This window comes from Dipodomys merriami, unplaced genomic scaffold, assembly GCF_024711535.1.
Source record: "Dipodomys merriami isolate MVZ:Mamm:240054 unplaced genomic scaffold, mDipMer1.0.p SCAF_2, whole genome shotgun sequence".
NCBI lineage: Eukaryota > Metazoa > Chordata > Mammalia > Rodentia > Heteromyidae > Dipodomys > Dipodomys merriami.
Genome location: NW_027203381.1, coordinates 31,877,525 through 31,895,938, shown reverse-complemented (window position 1 = coordinate 31,895,938; position 18,414 = coordinate 31,877,525). Strand labels below are relative to the sequence as shown.

The following is an 18,414-nucleotide window of genomic DNA, read 5'->3' as shown; positions in this document are numbered from 1 at the left end:
GTTAACTGTGACCCTTACAGTTAGTCATTAAAACTTAGTTGTTTGTTAGACAACCAATCTGTACTATTGGGAAAAGTGAATGGGATACAGGAAAACTTAGGACTTTTATAAAAGGAAGTTCAGTTATGTTCCACTTATCACAGAAAGTTTATCCCATAGAACAGAAAAAGTACACAAACTGTTGTTCAACACTAGTAGTTACTTTTGTAAACTGGTGATTCATACTAATTAAACTTGCAACCCAGGAGAATAAAATTAGCTTGTTTTAACATTTCCTTTTGTTCAGTAATTACAATTCAAGGTTATGTTAGGTACTGTGTTATAATTTTGCCCGTGAGACAGACACTGCACATCCCACATTTTTTTAAAACAGGCACTGCTGACAGAAATGCAGGTGCTGCTGACTAAGGGCCTTGAAAACTGCATAAGCAATTCTCTCAACCTTGTGCACAAGTGTCACTTCTTTCTGTATGTACTGCAGCTGGGAGGGAAAGGACTGAGATCGCTTTATCTTGTTATAGATTCACCAGATTTGCAGGAAGATGAAAATTTAAAAATAGAAACCAAACATGGCTGGAGTTAATCTCAGATGCTTATGTTCAAGCACCAATCTGTTCATCCATAAGGATCATAAGCGTTCCATGGAATGATTTACAATTTCATAAGCCCAGTCAGAATTCCATTACTTGGCAAGCTGGCGGACCACAGGTACAAAGACACTTTACATTCTGATTCATTCGATTTCTCAAAGCTCTACCTCCAGAATCCTCTTTGTTGGTTCTCATGAGGTAGTAAAGAAAGGGATTAGATCTCCCCAACACGTTCTAGGGTAAATTCTCTATCGTATATAACAGAGACAGCACTCAGGAGGATAAATATTTCAGAGGATATGGTATTTCCAAGTATTTGCAGAACTATAAGTTTAGATTACATTTTTAAAAGTGTCAAATTACATTCATGATTCATATTTATATTAGTATGAACCAAATCATGTTATTTTATTAACCTAATCATAATCTAAATTAGGTTAGGGGCCTTTGGAGGATAACATGAAATTTGCGTTTGTGGTATTAATTTGCATTTCCTGGACTGACTACTCCATATTGCAGAGAAAAAATGAATTTAATTTTTCTTTTAAAAATGTGATCAGTAAAATGAAAATCATTTATATTGCCTAGAATTAAGATATATTAGGGATTTTTAAATTAATTTTTAAAAGAAGAGCTTTGTTCAGCAGTGAGGGTAAACGAGGGGAAGGGTGGATGTGTAGGGTGAATTAGCCTGTGTCTGAATTTCCAAGCAATTCTGAAGCTAGATGTTCTGAATATGCAGAATGCAGTCACAGTCCTGAGATGGTCATGCATGTTCCTTAGAAAGTCTCAGCCCCTCTGGCAGCAATGAGAAGTTAAAACTTGAAAGAAGATGATTTATCTGTGATGCCTTCTGAATAAAACACATGTAAAAGCATCAATATCTTTTCCAAGCACTATGCCAATTTTTCTGAGTACTTTCTCCAACTGTGTGAAAGAAAAATACATGATGATGACAGAACACATTCTGTCTCTTGGAATTGATTGTTGTACCAAGAAAACTTCTTTTCTCCAAAATTAAGCCTATTTTACCAGAATGAGGAAAGTCTTTATTTGTGTAAAGCACATCTAATCATTTCAGAAATCAGAATAAGGAGCTTCTTTTAACTACCATTTCAGAATGTAGTTCTCATGCAAACGTCAAGTTATATTTAGCTCTTCTCAAAGTTTTCTGAAATTATTTCTTTTCACACGAGGAATGTCATGAAACTTCTCTGATATAGACTATGTGAATAACACAGTGAATTTCTTAATGGTGCTGATTCTATAAATTTGCCTATATTCTTCAAAAATGTCTGTGTCACAAAACACTAAGACAGCTAAGGCTGCTCCAGATTCAAGCAGAATCTTGGTGGGCTTTGCTACTAGGTTAATTTGTTTATTAATAACCTGTTTATTAATTTTCCTAAAGAATGAACAATTAATCTCAATCTGATGAAATTTTGACATGCATTCATGGATAAGGGTTTCCTCTACTAATTAAACTTAGAGTACATGTAAGACAGAGATAAATGATGTTTTTGGATTCCATAATATACTTTATGCTCACTTTCTTTTCAAAAGGCTGAATTTCATAATACATATATTCTTCAAAACAAAACAGATGCCACTGTAGACTGGATGAGGTGGTCTCAGTTACTTGAGAGCCTGAGATAGGACAATTTCTTGAGCGTAGGAGTTGAATACCAGCCTGGGCAATCGCCTGAGAATATAGTTGACAGTGGGCAGGTAAGTATGAAGCTCTGAGTTCAAACTCATGACCACAAGGAAGAAGAAAGAAAAAAGAAAAAAGAGAGAAGAAGGAAAAAAAAGGAGAAGGAAGAGGAAGGAGAAGGAGAAAGAAAAGGAGGAGAAAAATTATTCACATCCACAGGGCACTTAAACTTTGATACCAAATGATCACATCAGATTGAAGATTGAAGACGGTCACTTTTATAATGTATCAAAGTGTTGGGCCCTCTTGATTCCCTATTAGCCATAACAAATCATTAAATCTGTTCCTTTTAACTTTGTAAATAACGTTTCTTGGCAATTTTTAAGATGTGAGCCCCCAAACAAAATGACCACTACCATCTATTTGGTTTTTTTTGTTTTTTTTGTTTGTTTGTTTTTATTGGGGAGGTCCGTTCGTGGGGCCTGAACTCTGGGCCTGGGCACTGTCCCTCAGCTCTTCAGCTCAAGGATAGCGCCCTACCACTTGAGCCATAGCTCCACTTCCGGCTTTTTTTCTTTTTTTGCTTATGTGGTGCTGGGGAATCGAACCCAGGGCCTCAGGCTTGCAAGGCAAGCGCTCTACCACTGAGCCACCTTCCCAGCCCCACCACCATCTATTTGTACCTCAAGACTTCTATCTATACTTCTTGCTCAATCAATTTAGAAAGGACAGCTTAGAAAACTTAGATGGGCATTCAACACCAACCATCTATTTTAATTTGCCTAATGGCAATGACCTCTCAAACCATTTGATCCTATTTCAAATTTTTTTATCTTTTCTTTTCTCTCCTTTTAATGTAAGGTGGTATGATCTTAGTGTTCATTTTTCCTTTAGTCTTGGCTCTTCAATTTCACTAAAATGAAAGTCTGCTGCTTGTAACATGATGTTTTTTCCCCTCACAAATAAAACATAAGCTGCTGAACACCTGCAGGAAGCTGAGAGGCTTTAATACATGTTAAAATACTAATGTATTTACACGTATTTAGGAAAAATATAGCATCTAACACCATAAACACCTATTTACAACCCAGGATGCATTTTCTATCACAGAGAAATTTAAAATCTTCAGAACTTCTGGAGGTAGGGCCCAGCAATCACGTGTTCCCTATGTGGAGCCAGGCATGAGATTCTGAGATCAACATCCATGTACATTATTTGTGTATAGAACAAAAGGAGGAGCAGAGGTTTTTTGCTTTTGTTTTTTTTAGAACTAATCATTGTATGTGTATAGGGGGAGGTAATGGGGCTTGAACTCAGGGTCTTGAGTTTCTAGGCAGGTACTTTATCTCTTGAGCCATGCTCCCTAGCCTTTTTTGCTTTTAGTTATTTGTTGAACCGTATATCAGATATTTATGGCCAGGAAAGGCTGTAATCTTTCCATACTTCCAGTATAGCTGAAATGAAAGGCAAAAGTCATTGTGCCCGGTTCTCTACAAACTTTTTGCCCAGACCAATCTCAAACCATGATCTCCAGCTCCAAGACAGCTAGGATCACAAATGTGAATGGCCATGCTTAACTGATCTCATTTATTAAGGAATGTATAGTCCATGTGGACATGTATGTCCACAAGAAGAAATTGAATGAATAGTAATGACATGTGCCAAATGAACATGATATACAGTAAGTATATCAACAGACCAGTGGGGGCAGCAGAAGACCTGCACGTTTCAACCCAAAGACAGGCTGAAAAGCAGCATGTGCTGAGGGAGGCAACTCAAGTGAGATAAATGGTATAAATGTAAAATATCCAGTGTGATCAGGAAGCTGTGACTAATGTATCTCAGGTGAATGGCTCTTCAGAGTAGAAAGACTGAAGAATTAGGCTAGAACTCTCAAAGGCCTTAAACAACAAGGTAAAGAATCCCCAAAGAGAGCTGAAGAAATAGCCAAGTGAAACATTCCTCTGTGAAGACTGATTTGACAGAACTATTCACAGAGGGTTTAGGGAAAGACTGGAACTTGGTCTACTAATGGAAGAATACAACTAGGTAAAGTCATGTATGTGATCAAACAATGCAGAAATTTGTTTCTTTGCAGTTTGGGACAAAGACAGAGTTAGAGCCTGCTAAAAGTAGTGCAGATTTCCCATTGTGAGAATTCCTGGAGACTGTCTGGAGGCTATGTGTCATTCTTTACTCCTTTGAAAACTGGCATCACTCCTATTACCTGACTCCCAATCTCACAAATGTAATATCTTTGGCAGTTAAATGTTTCCCTTTTTCCATGAAGGCTACTCAATCAGGAGGTGAGGTATTATAAATCTAGAAGAAAAAATTTAAGTCATACAAATTCTCACAGAAATTCCCTAAGTATTTTTTCCATAAGAAGAATATTTTGAGAAGCTCATACCAGCAATCAAAACTTCTGAGAATCCAAAAGAGCACCAAATTTCATTGTACAAGGATCATTTGCTATTATTTTAGCAAGGACTTTTTCCAAACAGACAACCTGATGGGCATTTTAGAAACTGGCAGTCTAGTGCTAAGCAATTTATAGTTAGTTGGTTAAAATGTTCTGCTGTAACTAAATTAAAAATGAAGATGAACACAAAAAGAGTTATGGTCCTTTATAGAATGAACTGTAAGTGCCAGCATGAAGTGTAAGGTAAATTATGTACATATTTTCTTTTTTTAATTTAGTTTTATTGTCAAGTTGATGTACAGAGGAGTTATAGTTACAGTAACATATGTAACATAGTGAGTATATTTCTTATCAAACTTGTTTTAGTGCACTTAGAAGCTACTAATATTCAAAGTTTATTCAAACCATTTAAGATATCCCAAGTTCAGTTTGGGCCATAGAATGTGCTCAATAAATTTGAAGTCACTAAGCTGAATAGAATTTAAAGGGAAAACAAGATAGCTGTCACATGCATTAGAGAAGAGAGGTCCTCTCCATTGCTGTGTTCTAAAGGGCTAGTTGACAAGAACAAAACATCTAGGTACCTGCATTTCCAATACTCCTAAAACCAGACTATAACATTCACTCATGAAAGGCACCTTTTGGAATCACTGCATCAGTGTTATTCACAAAGACAATGTTCAAGTTGTACACAGATCTGCTTGGAGATCAGATGTTCACTACACATGCTGATTTTAATCCAAGACTGCAAAAGTTCTTTGTGGTTGTAAAAATTTTCATCTTACAAATATCTAGCTGCCTTAATTAGAAATATCTACAACAAAATGAGTCTGAGATTTTACTCACTGATTTAAAAAGTGTTTGGTTCTTGTTTTTTGAAGTCATGTGTTATCTAGTTTAGAGACAGTTCCTGTTTCTACTTATGAAGGAAAAGCATGAACTCTCTAAGTCTCCTTTCTCCTTTCTTGCCTGTTCCTGCCCCTTGAGAGGTATCTTACCTGCATAATGTACTGGAATCTCTATCTTTGGCCCAATGACATAGTGGCCCTCCTCCAGGCTGTGGGCAGTGATGGTGGTCCACTGACGACATGAATGGATCAGAAGATAGTCATTCTCTCGCAACCCTTCTATGCATTCTCCTAGAAAACAAACAATATTATGTAAGAAAATTGTAATTCACATCTCCTTACTCATGCTTTGCAATAAAATCTCTTTAGGTAAAACTTGATATGCAGAATCTGATAACTAATAGTAAGGTAGAAAAAGTCTACCCTTGATTTAAAAAAAAAAAAGTAAAAGTATTCCATACCAACTTGAAAAATGGACACAGGATTTCATAAAAATGTTTTCTATATATCTGGCAAATACTTCACTGTACTGAACGGTTAATTTCAATGGTAATTTTTAAAAGTACGAACAGTGCATTAGGTACTGTTTTGAACATATGTGTGTATGTATATATATTTTCATATATATTCATGTACATATATATTCATATATTTTATGTAATAAAAACTTTTTGAAGTAGTTACTGTTCCTCCTTTACAGGTAAGAAAGAAAAATCATGGTCCAGAATATTAGGTAACATGCCTAAACTCACAGATTTAAAAAGCAGAAAATGATATATTTTTTCTTTTTTTCTTCTTGGTTGGTTGTGGGGCTTGAACTCAGGGCCTAGGTACTGTTCCTGAGTTCTTTTGCTCAAGGCTAGCACTCTATCATGTTGAGCCACCGTGCCACTTTTGATTTTCTGGTGGCTAACTGAAAGTAAGATTCTCATTGCCTTCCCTCCCAGGCTGGTTTTGAATCACGATCCTCAGATCTCAGCCTACTGAGTAGCTAACACAGGTGTGAGCCACTACTGCCCGGAAAAAGTGAGAATTTAAAGTGGGAATTATTTAGGCCCATAACTTCTTTTAATCACTATAATAAATAATAAGCTGTGTCTCTGTTGAAAGAATACTTGGAGTCAGATGTGTATATTTCCTTTTAAATATGTCTGCCAGCTCTCTCTGGACTTATCCCAAACCTCCCAATCAATTAAATATAATGAAGTTTTATAGCATCCAAATGAAATTATTTTTCATTTTAATATTCTCTGAAGTACCTTTCTGGCCTTTGAACTGATAAGAAACTAGTTTAAAAGAGAAATCCACTCCCTAAAATGTAAAAGATGTTTTTCATATGCTGACATAATCCATCCCATTAATTCAGGGTTAGTTATCTGAAATGTTCCATGAAATACCTGAAAAGACTTATTCCTTCATACAGAAAACACCTTCTTATTTTTATATTAACTTTATTATAGTAATTAAGACTTATTAGTAAGATAATATTGTGTTTTGAAATGGCATTTGCAGATCTCTTTAGAATAAAAAGATTCAGTATTTTTCCAATTAATAGAGAAGGCAATAATGGACAACTTTGACTACTCCAACTATAAACTAAATTTTTTCCAAATCAATAAATGCAACCATGTTTAAAACAGCCTTAATACAAGAATATTATATCTTTGTGGTAGAAAATACAGTGAAATGTTTTGTCTTTTGAAGAAAGGTGGGGGACAAACTGAACTGGAGGTAGAGATACATGAGCAGGAATGGAAGGGCCTAATTATTCATTAAAGGGTTGTTCCAAATCTCATTCCTCTGCCCTTCATGCTTTAAAAGATTGGGCTTTTCTTGAAGACATCTCCAAGGGGCCACTATTATTTAAGAGCCAGCTCTTTTCTTTCCTCAAGAATGTTAGGGCAAGATGGAAATCAGCCAGAAGCTGCATGGTAAGCTTTCCACTCCTGCCATCCCCAGGAGAGGGCAGGCATATAGTAGGCAGAATAGTTATAAACACCAGAATGGGTATGTGGGAGGCAGGGGAGGGAGGGGTGAAGGGAGGGGGGACGGGGGGGGGAAGTTCAGCACACCTGATCTTATTAGTATCATACCACTCACTACTGGATGATCTTGGCCAGATCAAATCTGCTTTTCACTTAGGATGTAGTTCCTGTTTCACAGGTAATATATAGTAACAGAGAACAGAAAATGTTTAGCACCAAGTCTGGCAAATTAGAGTTAATTAGGAAACACGAGCTATTAACTTTATTGTAACTGGTTTTCCCTAAAATTTAATCCTTATGTAAACATTGTAATTTAGGTCAAGTTATCCTTTAACAGGTTACAAAATGACCTTCAGAACAGTCAAGAAACTCAGTCACTCAGCTAGCAAGTGGCACAAAATGACTTTAGTGCCCATCTACATTTTTTCTTCATCTTTTTGCCACTGCACTATCCTGTGCCTCACAGAACAATGACAATAACCCAAGAAACAGGAAGAAGCTAATCTTCAAATGTGTATTTCACTCATTCCCTCAAGTAATATGACAAGCCTGGATCTAAACATTAATATTTGTCAGTGAGCAAAACAAAGTGCTTAATATCCAACAGGGAGGAGGAGACAGCTGATGACAGACAGCAAAAGAATGATTACATTACAAACTAAATAGAAGATGAGAGGCCCAAAGAAAAACTAAATATATGGGAAGGGAATTTTGTATTTGTTATGTAAAAGTATTTTTCATTCAACTGTCCAGCAAACATCTACTTTTACTCAGTATTTTTATTCAACAGGAATGGAGGAGTCAGAAAAATATAATGAATACTTGGCTCCCAAATTGAAGTCCACATTCTCAATATTGCAGTGTGCTTATGAATAATATGTAAGGCAGGGCAAAACCCATGCTGGCTAAGAGGACAAAATATCTCAAGTAGAGATGGGGACTTCAGCAGAGAAGATGAAGGAAAGCATTAAGGGAAAATATAGCAACTGAGATGTTCCTCCTCAGATGAGAGGGAGACAATGGGGAGCCATTGAAGGATAGAGGAATGACCAAATCTCTGCTTTAGGAAAATTAATCTGATAGTACTACAAAAGATGGATCGAAGTAAGAAGAAGCCAGAGCCATGAAGCATATGCATGGCTCAAGGTAGAATACATTGCCATTCAGGGAAAAGAGAAAAATGTCATTCTCTCCAACTAAATGGTTGTATCATAAAAGCTGTTTTAATTTTATTCCACAGTGGGCTCTAAAGAGGCAGCCATGAAACAATTGTAGTCAAGTTAATCAAAATGAAAATTTAATGTTAAATGCTACTGCTTGCTCTTGTAGTAAGCATTCTGGCAAGAGGATTCGGAATGATTTTCAAAGCCAGAATGTAGAAAAACAACAACAAAAAAAAAAACCCCAATGCCTTCTTTTTAGCTTACATCTTTTTAATATTTTTAAAACACTGAACCTGTGTCTGCTTTAGGCAAAATAAGTTTTATAAAAATTGTCTAGAAATAAAGCTTAAAATATCCTAGGGTAGGCCACTCATAGAGATACCACATTAAACAAGTTCAGAAAGTAAACAGTATTGTGATATAATTGTCCTTTTGCGTAACTACTATGTATAACATACTGAAATGTATATATTTTGCTCATGGATAGAGTAACAAGAAGTCTAAAAGAATGGTTTGTTAAATTCCAAAATATGTGAGCACCACCCTGAGATCTGGCATGTTAGCATGATGCTGGGACATACTTTATTTCCCTATTTTGACCCTTATATTTTTACATTCCTGCTTTAAAAAAAACACAACTTTTTATCACTACTTTAACTTCAGAGTAATCTGCTTTAAACAAGATTCAACATGAAAATCCAAAGTAAGTATTTGTAAGCTGGACATAAAGAACTGAGTAACCTGTCTTTCTGATCTTTGGTCCAAAATATTCTTTGGAGTCAACTTTCTTGTTACCTTCTCTCAATGTTTGCCCTAAAGGTTGGCTAAGAAGTAATACTGCTGACCTATTCTCCTTTTCTCTCTTCTTTACAGTGTTTCACATTTCTCAAAGGCTCAATCAGAGACAACTCCCCAATCCATATCACCAACCGTTAATTTTCATTCTAAAAACTATTCTGGCTTTGTATTTTCTACATATTTCTAACTGAATGTCATGTGTTATTTGTTATGCATCTTACATTCATCCAATAGATACTTATCGAGGACCAACTATGCTGAAAGACCTAGCAGTACACCACAGTGGACCAAGTAAGTACCTACCCTCACAAAGCTATCATTATTTTTCATTCTTCTAATTTATGGAAATATTATTATTGATAGAACTCTTTAAATACACTAATCAACTGTTCTGCTCACGTGCCTCAACAGTTCCCCCTCCTTCCTTGGCCCAGTGCTTGAGGGCTGTGATCTAGTTCCAAAGGAATCTATTGCCTTATGTCTTTAATCTAGAGTCCAACAAGACTGTTCTCTGTTTACCTATTGTCTGCACTGTCACACAACTGGGCCCTCTTCTCACCATCATTCCTCTGCTATACTGTTTCTCTACCTTCCAACCTTGAGACACAGCCCCCTCATCCTGTTTGTTCTTAAAGATCAGCTCCAGTGTCATGGGCATTGTATTCCTGACTCGAATCCTAATTGTATTTAAGCTTATATTTCCATGTTGAATTTATAAACTTTTTAAGGTATGAACACAAGACATGTAGGTCAAGTTATTAATGCTGTACATTAACATGTAAATGAAATTAAAATAATGTAAAAGAGCTGGAATTATCAGAATGTTTTCCCCTTTTAAAACTGGTGCAGCTGGGCAATGGTGGCTCCTGCGTGTAATCCTAGCTACTTGGAAGGCTGAGAGTGTAGATTGAATAGTCCATAATAGTCTTATCTCTAATTAACCACCAAAAAGCCTGAAGTGGAGCTCTGGCTCAGTCTTGAAAGAAAAGCAAAAGGACAGTGCCCAAGCTCTAAGTTCAAGCCCTAGTAGTAGCATAACCAACAACACTGAAACTCTAGTGCACATGTTTTCCAAATTTAAAAAAACATAACTGTAAGGGTTAAGGAGCAGAGACATTCAGAAGTATAAATGAAAGCTTCTTAAATCATTCCATCTTACTAATGCCCAGAGCAATGCAACAGAGCAACCCAGACTCACTCCCTTTCAGTTTTGTTGTGCTGTCTAAAGACTGTAATAGCTTTACTTAGAATATCTCCCCTATACTGAATATTACTTACAGTGCTCATAACTATTTTAGTTTTGTACATCATTAGAGTTGAATAAGATTTACTGTGTAACTACAGTGCCTTTGTAACTTAGAATAGTTCTGAATCAGTCCAAGTGGTTATATAACTAACATCTTTCATAGTAGTCAGACCTCTACTAAATTTTTGAACATGAAGACGAGGTACAGTCTGAATATCCCTAATTTAAAAAAAAATGTTAAAGGATCAACATGATGTTGTAGTGGAAATCTCCACCCTTGTGCTCATGTAAGCACTTCACACTAAAAATAGTATCCAAAATTGCTTTTAAGTCCAGAGCTGGTAGCTCATGCCTATAATCCTGGCTACTCAGGAGACTGAGATATGAGGATCACAGTTTGAAGCCAGCTTGGGCAAAAAAGTCCATGAGACTCTTATCTACAATAAACTACTCAGAAAAAGCCAGAAGTGACACTGTGGCTCAACTGGTAGAGCACAAGCCTTGAGCACAAAGAGGCTCAGAGACAGTGCCCAGGCCCTGAGGTCAAGCCCCAGGACTGACCCCTCAAAATTGCTTTTAGGCTGTATATAAGAGCCTAAACAAAATTCTATGTTTAGACTTAGATCTCATCCCCTGAATATATTTGCAAATGTTCCAAAATCTAGAAAAATTATATATGTACCTACCTGAATGACTTATTTGCTGATAGTAAACCTTCGAGTTTACTTCTACTAAGTTTTCTCTTAATGTTGAGATGAATCCAGAAAATAAAAGACAAATATTCACATTGCTTTTTTTTTTTTTTTGCTACTCTTAAGTTACAAAGAACACACCCTGGTTAGCAGAACAAAGAAAAGGCCAAATATATGTGACTTTAGTGAATTAAAATATTTTTATTTTCTACATTGTGTTCTTTATTCTTTGTGGTATTTCACACCACACTTACAGCTTACAGCTGTATCTCTACAGATACTGTTTTTTAATCCTTGTAACACACAGAATACAAATAAGCCCTTATATTGCTAATTAATTTTTCTGTCAAAAGTATACTTTTATTACTGATTAGCATGGTTACTTCTCAGCATCTTAGGAGAACCCTGTCCACAGTGTTCCCTCAAATATTTGTTGCAAGAGTAGTAAATCCCCATTAAAATAATCAGATTCATTAGTGTTTGTGAAACAAGAATCTGACTGACTGAAGTTGCTATTGTTTTTTATCAGATGATTCTTTTTTTTTTAATTTAATTTTATTTTATTTGAGAACATACTGTACAGAGGTGCTACAATTACATGGGCAGGATAATGCATACATTTCTTACCAAGCATTGCAGCCTCCTCCTTTGTTTACCCTTCACCTCCCTTCCCAGCCTCCCCCCTCCCCCCACCCAATTATACCCCCCTCCCCCCCCACACCGACATTGTAAAGTTGGTTTTGACATGACTATCAGATGATTCTTATGTCTAGCTAGATTATAATAATTGGTCAATTAATATATGATATTTATGCTGTTTATCATTTATATAATGAGTTATCCTAGCTACTTTATTCAACACAAAAGTTAATTAAGTTAGTAATATTGTAATTATATTGTACTTATAATTTCTTTTTATAATTGTTATTGTAAAGGTGATATACAAAGGGGTTACAATTACATCAGTCAGGTAATGAGTACATTTCTTTTTGAACAGTGTCACCCTTTCACTTGCTTTCTCCCAGCGTTTTTCTTCCATCTCTCCCCCCAAAGTTGTATAATTCATTTTCAACACAGTGTCTAGTTAGTACCACTCCTGCATTTGTTCACCTTTTGTTCTACCATTTCTGTGCTCCCCTCGGACCTTCCCCAAAACAAACTTACATACAAGACAAAAGATACAGAAGAAAAAAAAATAACAAAAAGCTCCTTGTTTCTATTTCTGGAGTTCATTTAGATAAATATCACTTTATATGATCATATATGTATAATTTCTTATTGTTAATACATAACACATTAGTTGAACTACATGTTCACTTGATCTTACAATCCTTTTCATGTTTAAAGGAGCCAAACCACTGTATTTCTCTCACAACCTAAAAAAAATATTTAAAATACTTTCCACACTAGGAGCTAGCTGATTAGTAAACAAGTACAAGAGATCACACTGCTGGATGCCCTTGCTGCTACTGTTGTCACATCATCAAGTTCTAGCCAATGATGTGTGAGTAGCCATGACATTTCCACATCCTGTCCTGGTCTTACCCATAAAAGCAACTCACAAGCTAGCGTCTGTGCTTTTTCTTCCACTCATGGCTAAATACTGATTCTGAGAAACATCTTGGAACAAGGTGAAGACTGCTGCCAGTTGTATGGATTCCTTAATTTATCCATAGTAGAATAAACCAGCCACCCTGTCCTGACAACACACTGGATTGCTATGTGAGAAATATCCTTCCACTGTGAAAGTATGCCACGGATGGTCGACATTCCCTTTTTTGTTGTTACAGTCATGAGCCTACCTGAACTGAAACATCTGCAGACAAAACCTTAGCACCTGTAGTCTCCTGACTACCAAAATTCTTCATAAATACCAACTTGCCTTCATGTCACATAAGTAGCTTAGAGTCATAAATCCCTGTCTTCATTCTTATATTTTTTTATAAATTGAGGAATACAATTACATGTAATTTAGTTAGTATCTTTAAAATTTTCCAATGTATGAGGTCCTAGTGGTTTACTGTCTCCCAGACAATCAAGAATAGAATTCAACATTGTGGTAGTAGTCTCTGTCCCAAGGGACTACAATCCAAATGATGTGGGAAGGAAGGAGATGTGCGGAGGAGGAGATGAAGACATGACATCACAGTAAACTGCTGGGGAAGACTGAAAGAGCAATCACAAGATAAAACCTACACTGTTTTGTCTGCAATGCAAAGGCAGTAGGACATTCCAAAGAGGAAACAATAGAAGGGAAGCAATTCCTAAGAAGTAATTGGCAACTTTTAAGATGGAGAAACTATAAAGCAATCTGGTAGCATATGGTTATAAGGAATCACTAAAGCACAGGTAATAATTTTAAATCAATGGGAACTGAAGAACTCAAAGCTCCAGAAAGAAGAGAAAAGAATGCCATTAGCTTAATGGTTGAAGTATTATAAGAATGTGTGGGATTGGAGAGAAAGGAATGGCCATCAGAGCAAGATAAAACTTAATGGGTGCTTAAAATTATTAGCCACACATATTAAGCCATGTAAAAATATAATTATTAGTCCCCAAATTCCTCAGGTCACAACATTCTCTCAGGCATCTCAAATAGTACAGCATTAGTGTCTTCTTTTAAATTTTTTGTAGTATTTATAAATTATCTTGTGCTATTTGACATTTCATGGGTTTATCATGTTTTTAAGCTGTGGCATTCTAGGGACTAATTCCTTGCTGGACTTTCACTGTCCTGTTTCCAGACAAGAGTCAATCACCTATCTGCTATCAATAAACAACCAATGGCTTAGGTCTCACATATTCAGTTAGGTACAGATGGAATTAAAGATATTTGCCTCCTTTTCATCTTACATAAGACAAATCTAAGAACAATTCTGTTTTCTCAGACTTCTCCTTATATTCCCAATAGATTATAAGTGCTCAATATGTTATTATTTCAGATTAACAGGAAACTTTTCATTAAATTGGGTTGGCCACAGTAATTTCTATTAGTTTTTTTGTTCTTACAATTCATTTTTAACTACAGTACGGAAAAGTTAGCAGATATCCAGCATTATACCATTCACTCGTCTTCAATAACAATCCCTTATATTAACAGGGCACATGGCTGTCCAGAATACAGAATGTTGTTACCAGCTCCTGTAGTCATTAGGTGTAACAACATAACTAAGTAATAGGAAGATGTAATGGTTTGCTGCTTCTGGACTATTTCTATAAATAGAATATAAAACATATGGCTTTTCATGTCTAGATTATTTTCTTGGCATAATGGTTTCAGGGTTTATCTACATTGTAGCACATATCAGTAATTTTTTATTGCTAAATAATTATGCATGGCTATTATCAACTTTTATTTATTAATTTATTATTTTAACAAGTGGCTCTACCACTTGGGTGACTCTTCTAATCCCTTTTAGTGTTGATTATATTCTAGCTAGAGTCTCTCACTTTATTGCTCAGGCCAGCCTGAACTACAATTCTCCAGTGCTTCCTCTATATGCTGGGATGACAACAGGTACCACTGTACACAGCCACTGGTTGAAATAGAGTCTTGCAAACATTTTCTTTTCCTTGTCTGGGTAGGCCTCAAACTATCATCTCCCAATCTCTACCCCCCAGGTAGCTAAGATTATAGGCTTAGGCCATGCAAGTTCCTTAGACTATTTTTACTTTGAGTGCCTGTACATAAAATAGATGGGAATTCCTCTGTATACCCCATCTAGACCATTAGCTCTATTATCTCCTTTTGTGTTTGTATTCCACAACACAACATTGCTGGGCAACATAGTAGGTGTGCAAAAAAAAATGCTGTCAAGTGAATAATCTTGGGTAAAAGTTGAAAAATAGTGACATCAAGCAAATCTAAATATAAATTAAGTACTTGGTATTACTCAACATTTAAGTTCCTCAAAGAAAGCAGAGTACTTTTACAAGTACTTTCTTCTATTGATATCTCTCTCCTTACCCTAAATAACATCAATATATCTACATTGTCTAAGGTTGTATTTTTGGATGAATACTTTTTCACAGGCTTAAAAACTATAGTAACCTTGAGTTCTACTCAAGTCAAAGAATTGTGTTTTCAAGTTTTATTCTTTACTGTGAATTCTCAGTAAGAAAAGAAGGAAATGGAGATTGATTTAGACAAACCAATAAAGTGGCAATATACTCAAAGAACTCCATGGTGCCATCTAAACAAAAACAGGATATATGATCCAAAGAGAATAAAAAATGAGTAGGGATATATATTCCCTCTTTTAAAATGAACTCTTGAACAAAGGACTCCTTTTTTAACAGTAGATTTACTAGGAATTATACCTAATAGATTCCTGCCATATGAAACAGAAGTATGCCAACTTAAGTCAAACCTGAAACTTTATGCTTGTAGATACTGAACCATACCTAACATTCAAAAGATAAAAATCCTATTCAAAACAATTCTTAGAAAAATAGGTGACCAACTATAGTTCCAGTACTTTACAACATCTGCAATATACTAAATCTCTCAGCAGAGTGACCAGTATGTACCGCAAGATATTTCAAGCAGATGAGGAAGGGCCTCAGTATTATATAAGAAAGTTCTTCTTTGAAAATCAATTAAATTATAATATATGGACATTCTTTTAGTAAGTCAGATACGTGCAGTTTGTCCTCCAGCAAACTTCAGTAGGATAATGAATTGATTTGTGCAGCATGCATTTTTGACTGTGTGAGCAGATGTTCATACAGACTGAGTGACCCACAAAAGCTGGCCAAGGGTCACTTCAGGCTCACCAGGTATTAAAGGCCAAATGACCATTATTTTAAGTAGTTGTACAAAGGGTTTTCAACTCAACATGTTACTTTATAAAGACAATGCATCTTGATCAGTTTTTCTGAGTGATAATTTTGAGTGGCACAGTACCAATTAAATTTGAAATGTTTTATGCTAAGATAGAGGACTTTCATTCGATAACTGACAAAATGTACACAAAATTCCCAATCACTTTGTAGCAACAGAAAATACAGAACCCAACTTCCCATTGTATATCTCAATGTAGTACCAAAGCTATTGCGAGTGACAGCTAGATGAATACCAGGAAGACCTATTCAGCTGGCTTTGAAGTCTGAGTGCTGACTGTGAATCCCCATGTTATGTTCCTAATAGTGGCAGTTTTCTAATGTGAAATGTGAGAATAATACCTCTTTCATAAACTATCATGAATATTAAATGAGAAAGCCAGTAGGGGCATTCTTCAGATCATAAATGCCACATAAGTGCCAACTGCTAAAAAAAAAGGTTAGTTTACACTGTGCTTCCTTCCCCCCCCCCCCCCATCATGAAAACCAATCACTTGTTGCTTTAGGTGTACTAGAAAAAGAGGTTTGGGCTAACACCAAAGAATGACTGAGGATAAGGAGGGTGGAAGTATACTGTTTAAATATGAAAATAGAACAATAAAACTTGTTGAAATAGTTTTAAGAAGGAGGTAAGGGAGAGTGATACAGGAAGTGAGACTGATTTGAATGTGTTGTACACAGGTATAAAATGTCATACTGAAATCCTCCTCCTGTAACTAATTACACTAATAATGATTGTTTAAAAAACTAGTCATCACTTGATTTGTTCTGTTTATCCTTACCTCTTTGTATTGTGACTCTAGAAACTGCACCAGCATTAAGGAAAGGGAAAAAAAGTAGGTATTATTTGAATATTTACCATTTTAGGTTCTCCTTTGGCCTATTGCCAATGGAATAATATAAACATTTTTCTCAAATGAGGTGACAAGTACTATTTATATATTCAAAGAAATGGGCATCTTATTAAAGTTTAACGTATGTTAAACACAGACACGTTAAGCCTTAGAGGTCATCTAAATTCAACCTTTTCTCCAAAGAAGATTTAAGGAAATAAAGAATACCAGGCGGGCTGGGAAGGTGGCTCAGTGGTAGAGTGCTTGCCTTGCATGCATGAGGCCCTGGGTTCTATTCCTCAGCACCACATAAGCAGTAAGAAAAAAAGCCGGAAGTGGTGCTGTGACTCAAGTGGTAGAGCGCTAGCCTTGAGCTGAAGAGCTGAGGAACAGCGCCCAGGCCCAGAGTTCAGGCCCCACAACTGGACCCCCCCAAAAAAAATACCAGGCATGGTGGTAACATACATGCCTATAATCTCAGGTAATCGAGAAGTGAAGTATCACAGTTCAAGACCAGGCAGGACAAAAAGTTAGAAAGACTCCATGTCAACCAAGAAAGCTGGTGTGTTGTTGCATGCCTGTAAAAAGACACAACCTAAGACTGGGCTTGACCACAAACACAAGACCCTACTGAAACAAAAGGAATGGAGGCATGTCTCAAGTGCCTACTAAGTGTAATGTCCTGAGTAAAAACCCCAGTACTGCCAAGAAAAGAAAGCAAACCCGTAAGTTATGGTATTTAACATAGAAACTTTAAGTTTCATATGTTGTACCTGACTACCTATTAAAAAAAACAGTTACCTATTAAAAAAACAGAACCAGATTTGATATCCCACAGGGAAATTTTTATATGCTACATGCTACAATAACTTAAACTGAAGACAATTGTTTAGTTTGTGACAATTAATACAAAATATATTGTAACTAATATATCACAGTGTAATTTTACCTAGGAACCCATCTTTTAGGAGAGAAGCCATATTTACTTCCAAAAAAAAACCTTTTTTGGGGGGGTTCCAGTTGTGGGGCCTGAACTCTGGGCCTGGGTGCTGTCCCTCAGCTCTTCAACTCAAGGCTAGCACTCTACCACTTGAGCCACAGCGCCACTTCTGGCTTTTTTCTTTTTGCTTATGTGGTGCTGAGGAATCAAACCCAGGGCCTTAGGCATGCAAGGCAAGCGCTCTACCACTGAGCCAACTTCCCAGCCCACTTCCAAAAATATTTAAAACGATGTTAGGGTAAGATTAAAAAAATGAGAAACAAGAAAAAATAATTAGGGATGTGCTCCAGGTTACACATCAGTATGGTATGGGTTTGGTTAACAAATTAATTTACCAGAAG

At 36.2% G+C, this 18,414-nt stretch overlaps 1 protein-coding gene across 1 annotated transcript in view; it reads right to left on the bottom strand.

Moving 5' to 3' along the window:
• Garem1 (GRB2 associated regulator of MAPK1 subtype 1) overlaps window positions 1-18,414 on the bottom strand; it is a 176,009-nt gene that overhangs the window by 111,850 nt on the left and 45,745 nt on the right. The window contains exon 2 of the mRNA XM_070029371.1: window positions 5,665-5,805. Within this exon, the coding sequence (XP_069885472.1) occupies window positions 5,665-5,805 (141 nt within the window). The remainder of the gene's footprint in view (window positions 1-5,664; window positions 5,806-18,414) is intronic.